Source organism: Cardiocondyla obscurior, linkage group LG09, assembly GCF_019399895.1.
Source record: "Cardiocondyla obscurior isolate alpha-2009 linkage group LG09, Cobs3.1, whole genome shotgun sequence".
NCBI lineage: Eukaryota > Metazoa > Arthropoda > Insecta > Hymenoptera > Formicidae > Cardiocondyla > Cardiocondyla obscurior.
Window position 1 is genome coordinate 5,033,003 of NC_091872.1, and position 21,219 is coordinate 5,054,221.

General features: G+C 39.0%; 3 protein-coding genes across 6 annotated transcripts; 1 reads left to right on the forward strand and 2 right to left on the reverse strand.

Annotated features, from left to right (window-relative positions):
• Nucleotides 1–3,547: 3,547 nt before the first annotated feature.
• Roc1a (Regulator of cullins 1a) lies at nt 3,548–4,906 on the reverse strand. Its single transcript, XM_070661303.1, has 5 exons — nt 4,763–4,906; nt 4,561–4,588; nt 4,338–4,459; nt 4,039–4,124; nt 3,548–3,822 (listed from the first exon to the last, which is right to left on the reverse strand). The coding sequence occupies exons 1-5, from the start codon at nt 4,853–4,855 to the stop codon at nt 3,810–3,812; spliced, it is 342 nt and encodes a 113-aa protein (XP_070517404.1). The 5' UTR covers nt 4,856–4,906; the 3' UTR covers nt 3,548–3,809.
• A 1,215-nt stretch (nt 4,907–6,121) lies between these two features.
• On the forward strand, nt 6,122–10,163 carry LOC139105836 (jmjC domain-containing histone demethylation protein 1). Its single transcript, XM_070662135.1, has 7 exons — nt 6,122–6,397; nt 6,546–6,825; nt 6,890–7,577; nt 7,667–7,991; nt 8,078–8,369; nt 8,593–8,888; nt 9,043–10,163. The coding sequence occupies exons 1-7, from the start codon at nt 6,356–6,358 to the stop codon at nt 10,051–10,053; spliced, it is 2,934 nt and encodes a 977-aa protein (XP_070518236.1). The 5' UTR covers nt 6,122–6,355; the 3' UTR covers nt 10,054–10,163.
• A 1,822-nt stretch (nt 10,164–11,985) lies between these two features.
• LOC139105837 (DNA ligase 1) lies at nt 11,986–17,755 on the reverse strand. Of its 4 annotated transcripts, none has more exons than XM_070662138.1 (8): nt 17,115–17,755; nt 15,119–15,371; nt 14,741–15,028; nt 13,603–13,928; nt 13,188–13,431; nt 12,712–12,940; nt 12,335–12,629; nt 11,986–12,257 (listed from the first exon to the last, which is right to left on the reverse strand). In XM_070662138.1, exons 1-8 carry the CDS (start codon nt 17,283–17,285, stop codon nt 12,096–12,098), a joined length of 1,968 nt encoding a protein of 655 aa, XP_070518239.1. In that variant the 5' UTR covers nt 17,286–17,755; the 3' UTR covers nt 11,986–12,095. The 4 variants fall into 4 exon arrangements, with proteins under 4 accessions (XP_070518239.1, XP_070518238.1, XP_070518237.1 ...); XM_070662137.1 differs by having other exon boundaries at nt 12,712–12,964; XM_070662136.1 differs by having other exon boundaries at nt 12,712–13,000.
• Nucleotides 17,756–21,219: the final 3,464 nt, after the last annotated feature.

Sequence of the window (21,219 nt, forward strand, 5' to 3'; positions counted from 1 at the left end):
ATCCATTGTAACGAAGATGCACCTGCAAAAAAAAAATTATTTTTGATAAAATCAAGTAACAAGTATATATACAAATGCGATATCATCAGACACACTTTTTTAATATTGTCGCGGAGGGATTTAAAATTGATCAAAAAAGCTAATTCGTGTTAAAACCGATAAATTAGTATAATTACTTTTCAGCTACATATGTACACCAAGAAATCCACTGTTTACGCGCTGCGGTGCTCGAGTGAGCCGACCAGCAGCTCCGGCATGTGACTCGTAGTGCCGAGCAAGAACACGTACCTACAGCGCGATGTTTTGTTTATGTAGCTACCCTCTACATTTTTAACACGTTAGAAAAGAATTTACTCGGAATATTTTTACAAATGTTATTTCGAATATTTACTTTAATATCACGATTCTGTAACGCATGGATACGTCGCGGTACTCATTAATTGCATCAATCATTTGTACTTAACGTTATCTGCTTGACAAATATAATATACTTAATGGGATATTTAACTATTTCGTTTAATTATTATTTGCCAAACCGTGAGAGTCGTTAACGTTCAATAATAACGTGTGATAGAGGAAGAAATCTTTCGATTTATTGGCTCACTCATCCTCGTGTTGCATCGACAATCTTAGCTGATTCGAAAGTCGGTGGAGCGAGGAGGAACAAGTAGAAAAGGACGACGGCGATCGCGGCCTAGCGTAGGGCGACGGGGCGAAGGAAGCCTTGATATATCTGCCAAACACAAGGAGCCCGAACACCTCGGCGGGATTTATCGGGACTACGGATAATGGATGGCTTCGCGCAGCCACCGAGGATACCGCTTTTTTAAATAATACAACGAATGGTGAAAAATTCCTAACTCTCGCAATAATCGCAGCTATCTGAATACGCCGGATAAACATATTGGAAATCACTAAATTTACTGCAAACGCTACATGTTAAATAAAATCGTATACTTAAACATTACAAATAATTCAATACATTTTGATGCAAGGTGTTACATTTATTCAACGCTATTATCGCGAGTGAGGGGAGGGGAAATCGCGAAGACTGTCTTTGGACATATTAATTAAATATTCAAATTAAACCAAGCCTCAAAATCTTCTAAGAGTCTTATACAAATTAATAAATTAAATTCACGCTTTCAGTATTAAAATAAAAAAATTCCTATAGCATATAAGTTCACGAATACTATTTATGAGATTGAAAAAGAACACGATTGTTTCAACGTGAAGTTATCAAAGAGCATAGTCACAGCGATAACGATGAAACTCAAAGGATTTCGGCGACTCGGGCTTCAGGTGTAGTGCAGTGACGACAGCTTAACAGTCTTAACCGGCTTTCCAAAGTAAATTTACCTCTGGAAAGTAGATTTATACTAAGATTTAAGGGGAGGCAGGAACGGCCGGCGTCGGACGAACCGCAAGACAAAAATCGCGGAGGCACCGTCGTCGGATTGGATCCACCGCGGGAATGTATTTAATTCGATTGGCCTTCGCCGCCTCCACGGCCGCCGTAGGACTTGAAAAGGGTGAGAAGAGCGGGGTGACTTTTATTAGAGGGGAGGGCGAGAGAACCTCTGTTTCCGCCGGAAATGAGGCCCTTGCTACCACCCCACGTCGCCCCGCGTCAGCGACCTACTCTCCCTATCAACCTTCCCTCCTCTTCTCCCGTCCCTCTGCTTCTTCGCTCTTTCCCCTCGTCTCGTCGCCCTTCCTCACTGTCGTCGAGGATGAAAATCGTATTTATATCCCATCTCTCGCGCGCCCAGGTAAATATTACGAGCGAGTACACGCACCTGCCGCTACGACCTATGACAAGCGAACGACTCACGACGTCGAAAAATCGACGCTTTCGTCGCGATACCGCTCTGGTCACGTTTAAATTTATTTACGCTTGCAAATTGTTAGGACAGCGATAAGAATTTATATTTATCTGTCGTAAAAAAAAATTTTATAATTTCGAAGGGAATTGAAATGATTGAATTAATTTCAACAGGTAATTTCGCGACACGGTGCTCACGAAAATATAACTGCACCAAGCTTTGGCAATATCTATTCTCAGGCAGACCTATCTCATTTCTCATTACGAACGCAAATTAATTCGAGCTCGCAACATAAAGTAATATAAAATCCGTCCAATGATCCGATCAAGCGATCGATCGAACCACCCACGGATTCTTCCCGTTAGATAGGCGCCTTTCTCGAGGAGATGCGCACTGTGAGGGGCGATTTCATCCCCGATTTTCTGTCCCCCCGCCTGACTATTCATAAGCTCTCTCTTAGTACAGGTGCGGACTGCTGCTCCTTTTCCGCTTCTTTTTATTTTTGTTTTTATCCCGCGCACGAATCCTCGAATAAGACGGTGAGAAATCTAGAGCCAGACGGCGAAGAATCAAGGTAGGAAGAAGCTTACAGTTACTCTCTCTAGAAGGACGTCGACTGGCTTTCCCTCCTCCGGCCATCCTGCGAGATGTAATTTTCGCTGTATGCTGAGATTAGAAGCCAGCTCGTCGAGGATACCCCGGCTGCCCCGCTTCCGCCTGCATGATAAGTATTGCCTGCCCTACGCCAGTCTCCTGCTGAATGCCCTAGAACTGGAAAAGGGATTCGTGAGATGATCTCCGTCCGATCGATCGGCCTTACGACGTGACGTCACGAACGACGATAGGTACCCGTTATATCTCGTTAAGGAGCTATGTATCCGCATAGGCAAGAATTTGCTTCCAATGTGAATCGCCTTGAGATGAAGATCTACTACATCGAACTGTTGAATAAATGTCATTGCTATTAATACATCATAAAGCAAACCACATTATTATAGCGCCGTATAATATCTCATTTAAGCAAAGCTGTATATAATTGAAAGCAAAGACTAATCCGATATACAAAATATTCATAAATTTGTGTAAAACATTGACGAGAATTTTTTTCAGAACGATTCACATTGAAATTCAAGATATTGGATGAAGAGGAGTTTGCGGTAGAAGCAAGATGCAATTCGAGGAGATAAAAAGAGCACCGCTTTCACCCTACGTCTCCTCTTCATATTCACTTCAAGTCGTTCTAGCGATAACGAGACGAAACTTTTGCTGAACTTTCTAAAAGATTATATAATCAGATTAATCAAAGTTATGCTTAAAAGAATCTTAATCACATAAAAAAAATACAAGTACAAGTAATACAAGAAAGGAATATTGATATAATATGCGTTCTAAAATTAAAAACATCTTTAATTTTCCATTAGTCGCAATATTTAATTAATATATGTATATATTCAAATTACAATGCACTGTCATTACTATATATTTTTTCGTACTGCAATACTTAGTTTATATTAATCAAATAGTAAAATAATAGTTTTAAAAAGCAGAGGAAAATTAATATAACTCATGTACATTGGATTCATTTATGGCTGAAAAATTGCGAATAATGGTGTTTTGATAAAAATTATCTGCAATAAAATAATAAGTTAAACATTCTACATTACTCCAAGACAATTTAAGATCGTTGACAATTTTTTTTAATCGATATAAAATCATTAAAATCGTGTCACAATTCTCTTTTATTATATAAGCCTTACAATCTATAAATTACATTATATAATTTAACAAATATTGAGATTTAAAGCTTTACACTTGTTGTTGAAATTTAATCTACTAATAATAAAATAAAAACATGGTACATTTGACGTTTCTGCATTTCTTGAAAAAATGATATTTTTTGCTATTCTCTGTATGAGAAAATAATCTTTCAATTTAAATAATTATAAAAAAAAAAATCTGAATTGCAAAGCTGAATACATCCAGTTAATGGCCATATCTGTAAACAAAAACAAAATTGTTACACAATAAATACATTTAATTATTCTTATAAATAATTAGAAAATCCAATTTAAACTTTAATAAAGTAAAATATCTAATATTTCTATTTTATGTAAATTTAATACTTCAACATCTTTAATTTTATACTTAAAAATAGAACAAAAGTTGCATGTGGCACAACTTATATGTTATACATTAATAAATCCAATCTTACTTTTGAAATTCCCATTCACGATTATCAAGTGGACAGACTTGTCGAGTTTTTAACCAACGTGAGATACAATGGAAATGAAAGGCGTGCTGAAAAAGAAAATGCAATAAGACTTAACTCTAAATAAACATTTTAATTTACCAAGGCTTATTTCAACCAAGCTCTGATTAATTTAAATAGAAGTTAAGTTCATTAAAAGCTTGTTTGACACCAAATGTCTTTTATTATATATCAGATGTCTAATTAAATAAATCTAAGCTTAGTCTAAGTAGATACAACTTCTAAATATTAATCGAACATACATTACATACGCCCCACGCTACTGTGCATTCTTCACTGGTAGCAGATGCTTGATTTGCCTGGCACTCAATACAGAGATCCATGATGTGATTGCGGCAAATAGCACAATTATCCACAACAATATCTAAAAAGTATATACGTGTTACATTAAATAGCATCTCACTGTACTTACTGCTACATACTTTCAACTATCATACAGTCATAATACTCAATTGTAATTCTTACCCCAAGCCCATAACGCTACGGCATTCCACTGAAATAAACAATCATGTTTAGTTGCATGAGAAAATATAAAAATAACAAAGGATATCATAGAGTTCAACACAATGACAAAGCGTGAAAGAGGTTAGGAATTATACTTGCATGTTGAACGGCGACTGCAATCACATTCAATCGCACATGACACAAGAGACATGTTCATATTTACCTTTTTCACCTCGAAACGTTTCTTCTCGCCTTTTCCGCTGCTGGAGGTCGGCAGATCGCATTCGTCATCGTCAATCTCCATGGTTGTTGCCATTGTTCAATTTGGAGTTATCGAACCGAGTGGCAGTGGCGCTGAGGTAGATCTCGGGACTCGCAACGACTAAACTCGTAACTTCTAAAGTCTGTTCAAAAATTCCCTGCGAAATCCCGAAGGGGTAACGAATCTCAAACGATGAGACTCGTGAAAAGAAATCACAAAATATCTCGCTATCTATTTTCTGTACAAGGTCATGTGTATCAAATAAGCTTATTCTACCCGGAAATAATTTACAGGCAAAATTCGAACTCGCTGTAATGCTATGAAAAATCATCATGCGCGAACGTGTGCACATACAAATATGCAAATGTTTTGTCTCGTTCGCAGATATGTGGCAAATAGCCAGCCCAAGAGAAAAATAATTAACGTCTCTTTGCTGTATTCAATAGTTTCATTCAACATCGACATTAATATGCGACAATGAAAAATAAATTTACTTACCGCCGCGTTGAAAGTTCCTCTGGCGCCAACTCCGTCTGGTCAATCCGGTCATTAAGAAGCCTGCCGTACTCGGAGGTGAAAAGCGTGGACGATAACAGAACGAAAGTAGCCCCCGGTATTGTGTTCACATCTTCCGATACGAATTCGCTCGCCGTGCTCACCTATAACGAGAGAATTCTCCGAAAACCGTTCACCTACTACACAGCGCAGGCGAGAGTCGCGAGAGTGGACTACGTGACTAGTGATCTAGACAGTCTAGTGACTACACAGTGCGAGTAGGTACAAAATGGCTGCTCGCGCAGGTGCAGTAGCCTATTTTTTGGCGCGTAACGGCGCATGAAAAAAATATTTGCGCGACTGAATTTTCCCGACAGTTTCGATGACTGTATTCTTTTCAAGAAACATGACAGATACCTTCAATACATCTAGACACGCGTCGCTTTCCATTTAGAGTTCGATTCAAGCTTCACATACATCTCTCGTTCGACTTCGCGAAGAGCTGTATTAACCCCTCTCGCGACGCAGGTCAAAATAATCCGATTAAATCCTAAAGTTACATATATTTCTTACTTTGATTAAACCGATCATTGCAGTTTGAGATCAAGAGGCATACTTATTACGGTGTGGATACAGATATGTATCCATCGATGGGTGCGGCGTACGATACTCAAATCGCTAATAGATCCGTTTGGCGAGGCGATGCTCAATTCTCTTTAGTTTCCGTGTGCCTCATTACCGCGCGTTCATTGCACGATTGTTGCAAGTGTCGCAAGTGTCGCAAGTGTCGCAAGTGTCGCAGTAGACGGTGGTAGGAGAGTGAGGAAGTTGGCGACACTGACCGGCAGGAAAATGGCGTTACTGTCTCGCTGTTACGCACAGGCGAGGAACGTGCTTCCGCGGCGTCACTGGCGCGTCGCGAATAATATGTAAATAATAATCCAGTAAATCGTGTACGATCGTACTAGAGTAGTTCGTGAGCTCGTCACGTCATCTTGGTGAGTTCTGTCGTACATTCAGATGAGATTCCGGTGATACGTTTCTAGCTGCACGTCCGCAATGGCCGACGAGTCCGCTCCACTACCGAAGAGGCGCCAATTGGTAAACAAAGAACACGCGCGAATTTGGCGTCGACGTCTCCGACGTCGAATCTCGTTCGTCGGCGACGTCAACGTACGTGCCGCATCGAGCGATTCTCGAGCGGCGATTGTCCACGTGCTTCTCGTCACGCCTTTATTTAATCTTGCAGCGCGAAAGAACCAGGAAGCTGTACACGGACGATTGGACACTAGGCGATGAGGAAATCGAGGGTCGCAGGACCTTTCAACTTGACGAAAAGATCGAGGGTGACAAGTACAATCTGAGCAATTTCAGCGGGCTTTTCCGCGAGATGAACGGATCAGAGCTAAATCTAACTTTCCTACAAAAGCATGGTCTTCAAATACCGCTGCTGTTTAAAGAGAAGTCTGGGCTAGGTCTGCGAGTTCCTAGTTCTAATTTCTCTGTCAATGATGTTAGAACCTGTGTTGGTAAGTTTCAAATATGATAAAGAAAAAAATTACTTAATGAACATTAACAATGTTTGTACAATAGGTTCAAAAAGAGTGCTGGATGTTATGGATGTTAATACTCAGAAAAATGAGGATATGACCATGAAGGAGTGGCAAAAGTATTATGAAGATCCCAACAAGGAACGCTTGTTGAATGTGATCTCATTAGAATTTAGTCATACCAAATTAGAGAATTATGTACAATCACCTGCCCTGGTGAGACAGGTAGATTGGGTGGATGTAGTGTGGCCAAGGCACCTGAAAGAGGCTCAGGTGGAATCCACCAATCTCCTAGAAGATATGATGTATCCAAAAGTACAGAAATATTGTTTAATGTCAGTAAAAGGCTGTTATACTGACTTTCATGTTGATTTTGGTGGTACAAGCGTGTGGTACCATATTTTACATGGTGGCAAAATATTTTGGTTGATTCCACCCACAGAAAAAAATTTGACTCTCTATCAGGAATGGGTGTTAAGTGGCAAACAATCGGACGTATTTTTCGGTGATATGGTAGACAGGTGTGGCAGGATAAGCTTGACGGCTGGTATGACTTTGTTTATACCAACTGGCTGGATACATGCAGTATATACTCCTCAGGACTCTTTGGTCTTTGGTGGAAATTTCCTTCACAGCTTTGGTATAGAAAAACAACTGAAAGTGGCGCAAGTGGAGGAGCATACAAAAGTACCACAAAAATTTCGTTATCCATTCTTCACAGAAATGTTATGGTAATAATAAATATATTTTATATATTATTAAGTACAATACATATATCGCATTTACATATATATTGTAAAGATTTTATATATTACTACAGGTATGTTCTTGAAAGATATGTGCACGTGCTCTTGGGTAGAAGTCATTTAGATATAACTGAATCGCAGCGACAGCACTTAGTTCCACAACAGCACCAACATATACACATTACGCCGTTTGAACTACATGGCTTGAAAGCAATAGTAATGTATCTACATTCGTTACCATCAACAAAGAAGAATGTCCCGGAATTGATACGCGATCCAGTTGCTCTTATTCACGATGTTCGATGTTTAGTAGAACAGCATCGACATGATAATCCAGAAACAGCTGTGACAGGCAATCCTGTATTACCACCACCACCGCCTCTATCTATTGCTGATAGGGTATTTATTATTCACTTAACATCAAATTAAAAGAAATTTTATTTGAAAATGTTTTTTATCTTTTTTTTTAATTGTTTTCTTTTTAGGAACGAATGAGAGTAGCGAGAAAAGGCTTTGTAAAAATACGACATCATTCAGATAAGTCCGAAAGAGCATTTCCGCGTAGAAGACGCACTAGGTGCAAAAAATGTGAAGCTTGTACTAGACAAGATTGTCGGGAATGTGTATTTTGTCAAGATATGGTTAAGTTTGGAGGAAGTGGTCGCGCCAAACAAACATGTCTCATGCGCCAATGCCTTAGACCCATGCTTCCAGTCACATCATCCTGTAAAGTTTGTAATTTAGATGGCTGGAAACAACACCCTGCACCATTGACGGGTATGCATAATTTACAATTAATTATAACTTATTTAATTGTTTTTTTTTAGCAATTATTTTTTAAACTTTGTTTTTTTTTATAAAAAAAGGTATTTATAAATATAATACACTACATATATCAACAAATTTAAAACACTCGTATGCTTTAAATAAATTTTTATCTAATTTAAATATATGTAGTCTTTTTTTTCTAATTTTAAAACAAATTTTTGAATAATTGCAGGTAAACCGTTTCCTACAATACCATCTACTTTAATGGAATGTTCAATCTGCTTCGACATTGTACATCCAGAATGTATAGGTTTGAATTCCAAGGAAATAACTGTGAATGATGATTTGCCAAATAGTTGGGAGTGTCCACAGTGTTGTGAACAAGGTCGAAATTTGGATTATCGGCCGCGTCAGCCAAGAGGTCGCACGCGAAAATTATCAGTATCTAGTGCAGCATCCTCAGCTCCAACTACAGATTCGGAACGGGCTATGACACCAAGCAAACGATCGAGGCTTGATCCTAACGAGGTATGTTATTAGTTCTCTTACATAGAAGCTATAAAAATAAGTCTACAGTGAAATAATTGTTGCCTATTTTTATACATGATTGAATCTCTAGATAGCATAAGCCGCGTTGTATAGAGCATTGCTGTATACATTTCGCGTGCTTTATTTTCCTCAGGCGTGGAATGATTCGCCCGGGGAACCAGCCGAAGGTGAACAGAGAATGACTCAACAGCGCACTCAATTAGCTATGCAATTAATTGCCTCAAGCAGCAGATCTTTGGTGAGGCCACACGTAGTGGTTAGACCAGCGCCACCGCCGCCTATCCAAGAAACAGATGGTGAACCAAACGAGCAGAATTTGGCATACAATAAAACGGCGATGCTGGCGGTATTCCGATTTCTTAACATGAAGGATTTGCTTAAATGTGCCTTGGTTTGTCGTACCTGGGCAAGATACAGTATAGATTCCAGTCTATGGAAGAGACTCGACATGTCGCATTATAACCTTCGTTCCTTACATTTGACGGTTATTGTCAGACGTCAACCTGAGTGTCTTTCACTGGACTGGACTAACATCAATAAGATGCAATTAGCTTGGCTGTTGAGTAGATTACCACAGTTACGAACATTATCTCTTCAAGGCTGTACTTGGGCCAGCGTTCGTGCCTTGAAGAGTTGCAGCTGCCCGCCTCTAGAAAAACTGAATTTGAATTATGTTACCTCTTTGACTGATGCTGTTTTACAAGAAATTTTGGACTCCCCAACAGATTCGAGACCTGGCCTTATTGATAAGACCTCACGATTAAAGCATCTAAAAAATTTGTCTTTAGCTGGATGCGATCTTACGGATCGAGGAGTAAGATACATAATCCAACATCTGTTGGATCTTGAAACCTTAAATCTCTCCTCAATCGGCAGACTTACCGATTCCGGAGTGGCTCATTTGACATCACTGCCACATCTGGCATCGTTGAATCTAGCAAACTGCAAGTTACTCACGGAAATAACTCTTGATCATCTAGCGAGATGTAAGGCGTTAAAACGTCTTGATCTGCGACATACCACTCAAGTATCAACACAAGCAATTATCAAATTTGCTGCTAAAAGTGAGCACAACTTGCATGTGACAGACGTTAAGCTGGTAGAGGAGAAAAAAAAGGTCAAAACCGAATTCATTGACACGTGAAAAAACATGACGCTCATTATTATTCGCGAAAATATTGTTCAGTGCAATCGGGTTATCATTGGCGTAAAAACACTAATTGTCGAGAATTAAAACCATAATAATACATGCAACGATCAGCAATTATTTATTTTACACGAGAGAATCTATAGGCATCATTATGAGAGAGCATCGTAATGATGATACAGAAAGGACCTGACTAGCATAGAATTTCTATTTGAATAACATTTCTATTTGCCAGTATAAGGCCAGAACACAATTTTGACAAAAATGATTTTTTCGTAACTTGAGTTTGTTTCTTTATCTCTCTAATTCCAAGTACTTATTTATTCAACTCTGTAATTTACATAAATATTTTCATATATTTTTTTAAACCATTAAATGTTCTTTTGAAAATTTTATAATAATGATATATTAAATTCGATAAAATTTTACTTAATCTAAGCTTAAAATTTTGTTTAACGAAATTATATAAAGTTATAAAAAACAATATTTCTCTCTTATCTACTTTGTGCTTTAAACATTTAAAGTTATTAATTTTTATTATATTTTTTCTTTAATTTTTTTTATTTAACGTAATGTAACAGGTTGCAAAGATAAAGCACATACTATATTTAAACCATGCAAATAAATGGTATGTAGAAATTTTATTATTGTTCAAAAACAGTATTTTTTGCGTCATAGGTTGTGCAGATAGAATATGCTCGAAAATAATTTATTTCGCACAAGTGTCATCAAATCTCGACCGAAAGTTCATCGCAAAAGTGAGGTCTGTAATTGTACACATAGACGTATATACACAATTATCTATAAACATACATCAAAACGTTAAAAATCGATTGTATCATTTTGTAATATTAGTTCAGTGATTTTACGTGATAGTGGCAGATAACATTTACACTGAAAGGCAGATATGATGTTCGCTGCGGCGACGGCAACTAGCGTACGTGACTTTCTCCCTCTCAATCTCCAGTCCTCGACGGTCGGCACTTTGCAGCACGTGTAGTACTATGCGCTTCGTATGAAACTCGACACACACCACGACAGGGGTACGTACGCTAGCCACCGTCGCCACAGCAAACACCATATCTGTTTTTCAGTGTACGTGTTTCGAATTTTGATTTCCAATTTAAACTGCATCTTGTGATGTTCTATAGTATTCTATACAGTTCGATGTATATACACCTGCTTTTATACATATGCTCATGTTCATTTCAATTGTACCTTTTTTTCTGTTTTCTGTTCCTTTTTTTTAATATTTCACAGACGAATTTATGTAATAATAATACGAATTGATTATTGACTCAAGTGTCATCGTGCATTTTTGAAAATTATCTTTTCATTATTATGTTTCAACATGACAAATAATGAATTTTTTGTGGTCATGCGTATTGTTTGTATCATAATATTTTAAAAATATTGTAACAAACACTTTCGTTCTTATACATTTTACGTATCGCTATTTTTTGCGCTGAAAAAAACATCGCGAGCAAAAATCGTTCTTATTTCTTTTTTTTATTTACCACGTAACTCTATTTTTTTTCACCAGTTTAATTTAAGAACGAAATTGCCACGATGTAACACATTGTATAAAACATGTAATCCACAGAGAGCAATAGCGATCTTTAACTCCTAAATATAATTTTTATTTGTAAAAAGTGAGCTATTTTTCTCTTTTTTCGTTGATTAAATTTTCCCATTTAAATTTTATAATTTAAAACAAAAATAAAAACTTCGAAGTTTCAAGAGAAAATCTGTTCTCACAAATAATATGTGTTAAAGTCGATTATTTGTGATAACGTATTTAAGAAACTATTTGGATTCACTTTAACATATGCAGTTATTTCATTAAAGCTATACGCTTTTTTAATAAGCCATTACGAAAAGCTTCGCGTTCGGTCAATAATTATTTATTAAAAAATATGTATGTAGTCATTCTCATAACATACATTTGTCTATATTTCAATGTGTATTTGTATAGTGTATATTTGTGTGCGTTACAATCTCTGCGTGTGGAAATATTCTTCGTTTATATTACATTTAGTCTAACCCAATTCCGCTAAAACAGAATCAAGATCCTCCTGCAAAGAAAGACTGTCTTCTCGTTGTTTCATCAGATCGTCCTTAATTCTGTCTACTTGCGCTTTCAGCAGGTAATTGCCTTTCTTTAAAGCTGCCAACCGTCCTTCGTGTTTTTTCACATGTTTCTGTAAGTAACGAGTTTTTAAAAGAAACAAAATTCAAAAATTTTATAGCGATATTTTCACTCACAATAGCAACTTACTTGTAAAATGCTTTTACGTTTCTCGATTGGAGCTTGATCGTCATCAGATTCGGACTCTTCTTCCTCTGATTCTTCAGACTCCGACTCTTCTTCAGAGTCGGTTTCCTCCTCGTCGTCTTCCTCATCCTCTTCTTCGTCGTCGTCGTCGTCGGCATCTCCCATTAGTTTGGCCATGCTATCCACTTGCTTCTGTAACTGCTTGTATTTTTTCTTCTCTTCCTTAAGCAATTTCTGCTGCTGCTTGATTTGTTCCTTTAATGCATGCCTCTCTTTCCTTGCATTCACAGCCTTATCCCTATAAAATTTAATAAATTATTTTTTTATGTATTGTCAATGTAGTCGCCGCTTAGTCGAATTAATTTCGTCATCACGCTTACTTGAAATTCTTAATTTTTGAAGTTAAAAGCTTGATTTCTCTCTGTGCGCGTTTCTCCGCTGCGGCTTTAGGATCCTCGTCCTCCTCCTCTTCTTCTGTACTCTCCTCTTCCTCTTCGCTAGTGTGAACATCTGGTTTGTCTATACTCTTTTGCGTCGCGATTCTGGCTACGTCTTTCGCGCTTGGACAACCAGCCAGCGCCATTCCTGTAACATCGTACCATTCTCCGTCTTCCCAATCATCTGCTAACTCCACTATCGGTTCAGCTTCAATTAGCGTAAGCCCTTCTTCTAGCAAGCAAAGCATAGAAAAGCAAAGCGAGGAATCGTAATTAATAGAAGCATTAATAATAAGTAGCTTGAAAAGTTAAAATTTTATTTTCTAAAATAATTATATACAAGATAATTTTAAAAAATATAAGGATGTAATTAATACAGCTAGTTAGCGTTAAGCTAAGCTTCACTTTTAATTACTTACCAGCTTTCATACGCCTTTCTAACGCTGCATACATTCTTTTCATTTCTTCCAACTCATTTCTGGCTTTATCTCTTTCCTCAGTAACGAAGGCGAATTCTTTTTCCGCTTTTTCCGCGTCTTTTTTCGCTTGCTGCACTTCTCGCCTTAAAGACTCCGTGAGTTTTTCATCTTGCTGCTTGTTTTCTTGAGTATTGTTTTGTAGTTTTACACGTTCTACCTCTGCTTCGAGATTTAAAATTCTCGCCTATACGAAATTATCTCGATATAAAAAGGTTTTTCTTAATTATTTTCTTAATTCTTTAACTTTTTCTATTCAATAATTTGCCTTTCAGATTAAATTATGAAGTCCCAAGTAGAATTAGCTAAAACAAATGCATATATTATTGAAAACTTTCTACAATAATGTCTTTATTACCTGCAATCGCTTATTGTCTCGCTCCAAGGCTTCTTTGTTTCGAAGTTCCAACGCGAGCATCTGCTTGGTGCTTTGCAAATCATCCCTAACAGCATCAATATCATCCATTTCGTCCTGAATAATAACTTCGTCCACAGGCGCCTCCTCAGCCTTCTGTATCTGCTCTTCAATAGTCATTTGTCGTCGGAACTTCCTCAATCCCTCCAGCATCGGCTTAGAGCGGTCGTTAGTCTTCACATTTTTCAGCTTTACACCCTGCTGGATCTGTTTCAGCAGTTGATTGTGCATATTCGATTTTTCAGATTCGAATACGAAGTGGGCTTTACCTGACGAAAAGAGATATTAATCAGTATAAAAATTCGTATATCTGTTGTTGTCACTTCGTCGTGTTTAATAAAGAACACAAAATTCTTTTCTAAAAATTTAAAAATGTCTGCCAATAAGAACATAATAGTCAGCTTATTTTTCTCAAAATTTCTTTAGAATTTAATAACATTATAGATTTAATAAAATATATAGATCAGCTTAGTGAACCAACTATGTGAAATTTTATGAGAATCGTTATTAATACTTAGCGCTTCACATCGACGTATGTGTCTTTACCAAGCACGAGTCACCTGCCTCTAAATGACATTTCCTGTCGAGAACGTCAATTCGGAGTGAAAGATCTTGATCGCTGCTCGCTCACATGAGGAAAAAAAAGCAGGGTGGGATGTTGGTAAACCCATTGAGAAACATGAAGACACCAATTAATTTAACGGTAATAAATTAAGAATTTAATTCGTCTAATAGTTTAACAATAGACAAACGAAAGCTCGCCTATCAGGGGTAAAGGTGGTTTATGGGTACCGAGGGGAGAGAGATCAAACAGAACTACTGGCTATTTACGTTACAAGACGCGACTCGTGTCAACCGAAATTCTTGCATACGCATTTAATCGATTGTGCTACGTCGTCAACATCCCTTCAAACGATCACACGAGAAAAGAAAGGTGAGAATAGAGGGGGGTAAAGCTCCGCGACGCACAGTTTTTCTTTCTATGACGATTTCTCTTCTCGAGGAGAGGACGCTTTTTATAAAGGAGGAAGATACGGCCCCGTAGGCACTCGGCGAGGATCGAAGAGGGTTCGACGATCACCTGCTGGATCGGCTGTGACCTTGTTCACTCTCTCAATCAAGGGTGAGCTCCGATCATTACACTTGACGTGCTTGAGCCTCCTGCCGCTTTCAACCTCCTTCATTAAGTTGGCCCAGTCCGGCCGTTTCCTCGGCCTGGACTTGAGCATATCCAGCTTCTGCATTTGATTATCGTTGAGAGGTGGCAAATCCTTGAGGATTGTACGGCTAGGCGGTGGTGGTGGCGGTCGTGGGGGTGGCGGTGGTGGAAAGTTCGCTCGTGATGAACTCTTCGATAAAGTTGGTGCACCTTAGCATGGAGATAAAGTGATGTTATAACGAGAAGATTAAATATTTATCGCGAATGATAGAAAAGAATGGCAATCGTCGCCACTTGTACCTGTGGTGCTTTCACTCTTCGAGAGTGGTATAATGTCACCCCGTGATCGAGATTTCTCAATACGGATCTGTCGTTCGAGTTGCGGCCTCGAATTTGGCTCCTGCCGTCCATTCTCGCGCGGCTTCGCTGGCACAGGTCGACTACTCGAAACCTTTTCATTATTCGGCTGCTTCGGTACTATCGTGATTTTGCTTTGTTTGCGCGGTGATCCATCTGACGAAGGTGCTGCAACTTCCGCGGGCTTCGGCACACTCTGTTGAAATAAAAAAAAGGAAACAGTTACTTGACTGCAGCACAAATAATATATATTTTAAGATTTAATTTAAGTTTAATACAGTTTTATATTTTTCTTCATTAACAAGAACTTTGTCACAATTCAGTGAATCGAATTTACGTTTTTACGGCCACCACCACCGACGTCTCTTTTCAAATCACAGTTTACTTTTTTTACACACACAATCTCGCGACGCAAATCAATTTCTCTCGCTTTTTATTTTAAAATGTTTTTTTCTAGGATCAAGACACGTCAAGAAGAATACAAAAGAATAATCGTCGTACGTCTGGCGTAAAGTAGCCGTGATAGAAAATAGAAAAATAAAAAATCACCCTCCCTCCAGTCCCCTTTCCTTGATTGTTCGACAGAGAGAAAAAGCGTGATAGACCGGAGGAAGAAAAGAGAGAGGATTTTCTTGGCAAGTCTCGAACAGAATTCGTTCCGCCAGCTTTAAATAATCCACATTAAATTTCGCACTTAAGATATCACGTTATCCAGCTAGAACTGTTATCAATACGAAGTTTCCACTTTTTAAACAAAGTTCTTAAAATCGTCGTTCAACTCTTTCGAGTCATTTCTTTAAAAATGTTTGGTATCTCTTCTCGTTTCTGTAAAATCGTTCAGCCGATAGCATTGTTTATCCATAAAAGCGCTCACGCTTTATATCTTGCGTACGCGATTTTCATGCGAAATCACGATATAAGCGCGTTAAGAAACTGGCGGAAGACGCAGCTGGCGAGTCATTTGAAATAGAAACGTGTGTTCTTTAAATAATCGTGACCCAGAGGCTTACATGTGAGCACGCGTACGACGGATCTCACTTTCCTTTACGTTGAGAAAACGAAATCGCAATTGACAAACACGTGTGGCTTGTTCGAAGACTTTAACGAACGACCGTGAACTACTTGCCGCGCTCTGCGATTTTTTATATCAGATTTTTTTGCTGTTTTGTATTTCTGTAATAATAACGATAACATTAACTTGCGACGTAACATCTAGTTACAAGAAATTCTCACACCGTCACGATTTCGCGTGTCACGTATTTAGCTTATTACGTATTGAATATCAACCCCGTGATTTTATATGGATCGCTGCCAAGAGATTAAAGTAATTACTTGAGATATTTCTACGTTACGCATCAATGAAAAATAAACAAATAAATATTGCAATCTCAAATGTGATTGATGTTTCCTTCGAGAGATAAAATATTTCAAAGACGCATTATTTATAATCGAATCGCGAACGCTTTTACAATCTATAAGTTACATTATTTAAGAAAAAAATTTCCACAATTTATATGTAATAATCGCTTTCTTCCAACGATAAAACAGAAACGAGAGTATTCATTAAGCTTTAAACTTAAACTATCGTAATTTTTCTTTTTTATAAAGAAATCGAAAATTACAAATAAACTGTCAAAGTGCATTGTTTGCATACAATAGATGAAATTTTGCACCACCCGAAATGTTTATCGCTTACTCGTTGCAAGACACCCACGTTGGCTATTAATATCTCGGTTAGTAAAGCCGGTTGACTTTGAAACCTAATATTTGAATGGAAAAAGACTTGCACATATTTTCGCTTAAAACAGAACGTATAGTCCGATTTCGCTGCAAACAAAAATCGTGATTTTTAAACAAATTATTTGCCTTTTTTAACCAAATGGTGTAATAGAATAACTTTCTTTAATAAAAAGAAATTATTTTTATCTTCTTCACTGACCTTTAAGGTAACTTGAGCGAAGGCTGGAACTTCCTCGGTTTTCGGTTTAGAGTCCCTGCGAGAGGAAAGGGTCCAAGGTGCGGTAGGCATCGGCAACGGGTTCGGACCATCCTTCACCCACGGCGGTCGAAAGGTGGTCCTCTGCGGTGGCTGACCACCGGCGCCAGGCATCCTCGAAGTTTTCTTTGCAACGGGGGATGATCCTGCTTTCGCACCACCCTCAAAAACAATGCAACGTGTTGATCGCGCCCGTTCGTCTTAATCAACGACAATAAGAAGAAAGATGAACGTGACTCTCCAAAGACGATCCTCCTGAGGATGTGCGCGACGCGCAACTGACAAACTCCTGGACCAGTAGGTACGTGGTGTGGCAAGTGGGGACCACGCGTGGGCGAGATTTCTGTTGCGATATACTTCACGGAGTGTCTCGAGAACAGGAGACTCGAAATCGCAGCTGCACCCTCCTGGATATGGTCCCCGAAGATGTGCGACGTGTGGTACCGCAACGTTGATCGACTGCTGCGCTTTTCGCGGTTCTCTTTCTCTCCCTTTCGCTTACTCGTCCAGCCGGAGGGACCACGACGGGGACGAAAATTTTTGCGCGAATCTGAAAAAGATCGAGACTTAAACCACGCAACGGGCGGAGTGCACCTCCCTAACCGCATGATATTTCCGTCCGGGTGACGTCACCGAAAGACGCGAGCTCGAAATAGAAAGATGATATCCTCTTCTCCTCTAGGACGCCCTCGGCTACACGTACATTGAGGTCTCCGCCGCCTCCGCTTCATTCCGTCGATGTCCTACAACACATTCCGTGTTTGTTTACGATACAGTACGTTGTGAAAAACACCGCGCGAGAAGAAGCCAACCTAAAGATATCGAGGAAGGATAAAACATTCTGACATTACGTTGCTTCGATTTAGTTGCCCAACGTGAGATGGTGCCACCAGTGTCGTCGGCAGGGTTCGAAATGGCGAGAGCTGACGTGCGTAACTAAAGAATAGATTGGTAATATTTTTCAAATAATAACGTAATTCCCAAAGAAAATAAATCTTGTCGCCTATCACCGCGCAGCTCACGACTTGCGTTAACATATGTATGTCACATATTTATCGAGCAACTTCGAAATTAGGTGCGTAAAGTATCAGAATAAATTTGCGTATTCAAGTATAGGTTACACTTTGCTAATATTACATATATTGCTTTAATTTAGTTACCGAATGTAAGATGGTGCCACCAGTGCTGTCGCAGTGATCGAAACGGCAGAAGCTGGACGCGCGCCTCCGAGGAATGACCTGGTAATATTTCCCAAATAATAATGTAATTTTCAAAGAAAATTTATCTTGTCGCCTATCACCGCGTAGCTCACGACTTGCGTTAACATATGTATGTCACATATTTATCGAGCAACTTCGGAATTAAGTGCGTGAAGTATTAGAATAAATTCACGTATCCACGTATATGTTACATTTTGCTAATATTATATATATTGCTTTAATTTAGTTGCCGAATGTAAGATGGTGCCACCAGTGCTGTCGCAGTGATCGAAACGGCAGAAGCTGGACGCGCGCCTCCGAGGAATGACCTGGTAATATTTCCCAAATAATAATGTAATTTTCAAAGAAAATTTATCTTGTCGCCTATCACCGAGCTGCTCATGAATTGCGTTAACATATATTACATATTTGTCGACCAACTTTGGAATTACGCGCGCGAATCACCATAGCTAGTTTCGCGTACCCGCGTATAGGTTGTATTGGCGTTACAAAATTAGCATATCGTACTGTGCGAACTATAATAACTAATATAACAACCAGCATGATTCAGCGCGATATTTTCCGCCGTTCTTTGCACAATAAAAGTACTTCGCGAAATGTAGCAAGGCGATATACAAACGACAACCCGCGTTCACACGGAAAAAAAAGAAAACGTTTTTGTTCGCAAAACGCGTCATCGGAAGTCGTGAAAAAGTAAATTGAAGCTCTATTATTGTCGTCATTATCGCCCGAAAGTCACAATTAGAGCGACAGGGGCTCGCCGGGCTGTTTTCTTGGGCGCTACGGAAAGAGTAGAGGGGAGTGGAGGCGTAAGGAATTTCCGTGGAATTCGCGGCGGGCACGGCTAGGTGGTCGCCATTAATCCTCGCGCGTACGCGGTGACAACCACCGAATTAGTCGGGCGATCCGTCAAAAAGCGCATTTCCGTGGGCGGGCGTGCGTTATATCCGCCGTCTCGAACGAACATATGGCGTACCAGGTTTCGGATGCACGCACGTAAGCACGCACGTATGCGTCTCCACTACGAGATGAAAAAGTCGTGGGTATCTAACTTCGCAATTAGAAATATCAGCAACAAAGACCTGATAAATAAAAAATTATTTAAAATTGCAAATTGAAATTCGGGAGTTCTAGAACAGGAGCACTTAACCAGCGTATTTTTCGAGGAGAGACAAAAGCTCGGGTTTGCAACATTACTTTTTAATGGCATAAAACTGAAATAAACTTTGTTTGCAGCCGACCTGTCCAAGATTTTTGTTCGTGACCAAGATGCGTTGCCCTTCGACGTCACCGCAGAGGAAGTGAAAAATAAACAAAAGGCGAGGACCGCACGAGAGCGTTGTATCATCCGCTGCGAGCAGTATCAGAAGTGCCAGCGATTCCGGAACAAGGTAGGAGGCTCTTCCAGCTGGAGAAGCTGGAGAGAAGCCTGCTTTATGTAGTACATCTTAGACTTTCTACGCTTCACATATTTCATAGCACGTGCAATAGCGTTGGCTTGTTCTATTTCATTGTTTTATGTCTCGCTTTTTTACCACCGAAGTAATACTACGACGATATCGTTTCTTGGTTCTCGCAACACGTATACCCCTTCTTTTCCTCGCTCATCGCTCATCGCTCTGCGCCTTTAACTCTTAAATAGAACACTAGGTCACAATAACCCGGTACAATTTTTTAAAACAGAAATTTTAAAAGCTTTCTTTTGTTTTCTTCTGACACTTTTATCATATCTGTTTTTCTTAATGTTCGACTTATTAATCTAAAAGTGCTTCAAAATTGCAGATACATTATAAACCTGGAAATTTACTTAACGAGGTAACGTCGGACATAATTTTTTAAATATCGTCGCTAGAAGGTTCAAAACGTAAGGTACCAGCAAATAGGAATAAAGTGACCAGGATAGTGTTCCATTTAAGGTTTAATAATATATGATACAAAGGTCCAATTTGCTGTGCGATATATGATTCGTAAATACCGCGAAAGTTTGCGTGCCTGCTACATTACTCCGGTTCATTCCTTCGAAGCAACGTGCACGGTTGTTCGCGCAAGAACCGCGAGGAACATCCTGCGGCTCTCGTTTCGTCCTTATTCGCGCGCAACGTTAAAGTTTTTATTCGATTTGGACTCGCGGACTCGTTCCATCAGGAACACGCGAGATGGATATCATCTCAAAGTATTCTCCAATAAAAAAGACATACTCTCTAGTTTTCAAATCCGACAATTTATTCGGGATGACATTTTCTCTGAAGCACCTTCGAATTTTATAAATATTAATGATACGCCTATGAATTATTTTCTTAAGATATGATAGTTTAATTTCCAAAAAATCGTTTTTTTTCTTTAATGCAATTTTTTGTGAAAGAATTATAATTTTTATATTTAATCCATTATAAAAATAATAATAGTTCAACTTTTTAAATATCTTACGAAAATCAGAAATTAATTTCATATTTAAACTCGGGTTAATAATCTTTATGTGACTACAATTACTGTTTGTGTCTGTGATCGGAGACGACTTTCGCTCGCTATTTCGTTGAACTCGTTTTTCGAAAACTTTCCAGACTTTCGCGGAAAATTTTTCACGGGGAGCAGGGAAGGTCTCGCATTAAAATTTTCTCGGGAATCGCATTGTCTGGTCCACGAATACCGTGCCTCACATTTTCAACCCCGAATGTGCACACGTCGCGGCGGAAAGCAGAGAAGGGGAGGAACAGGGGGGAAAAGGGCGGCACTCGTAATACATACGTGCATCGTGCGTGCAATGGCCCGTAAAAGCTGACTGGCTGCTCGGCACCCGAGAGAAGAGGGATGCAGCCACGCCAGCTATG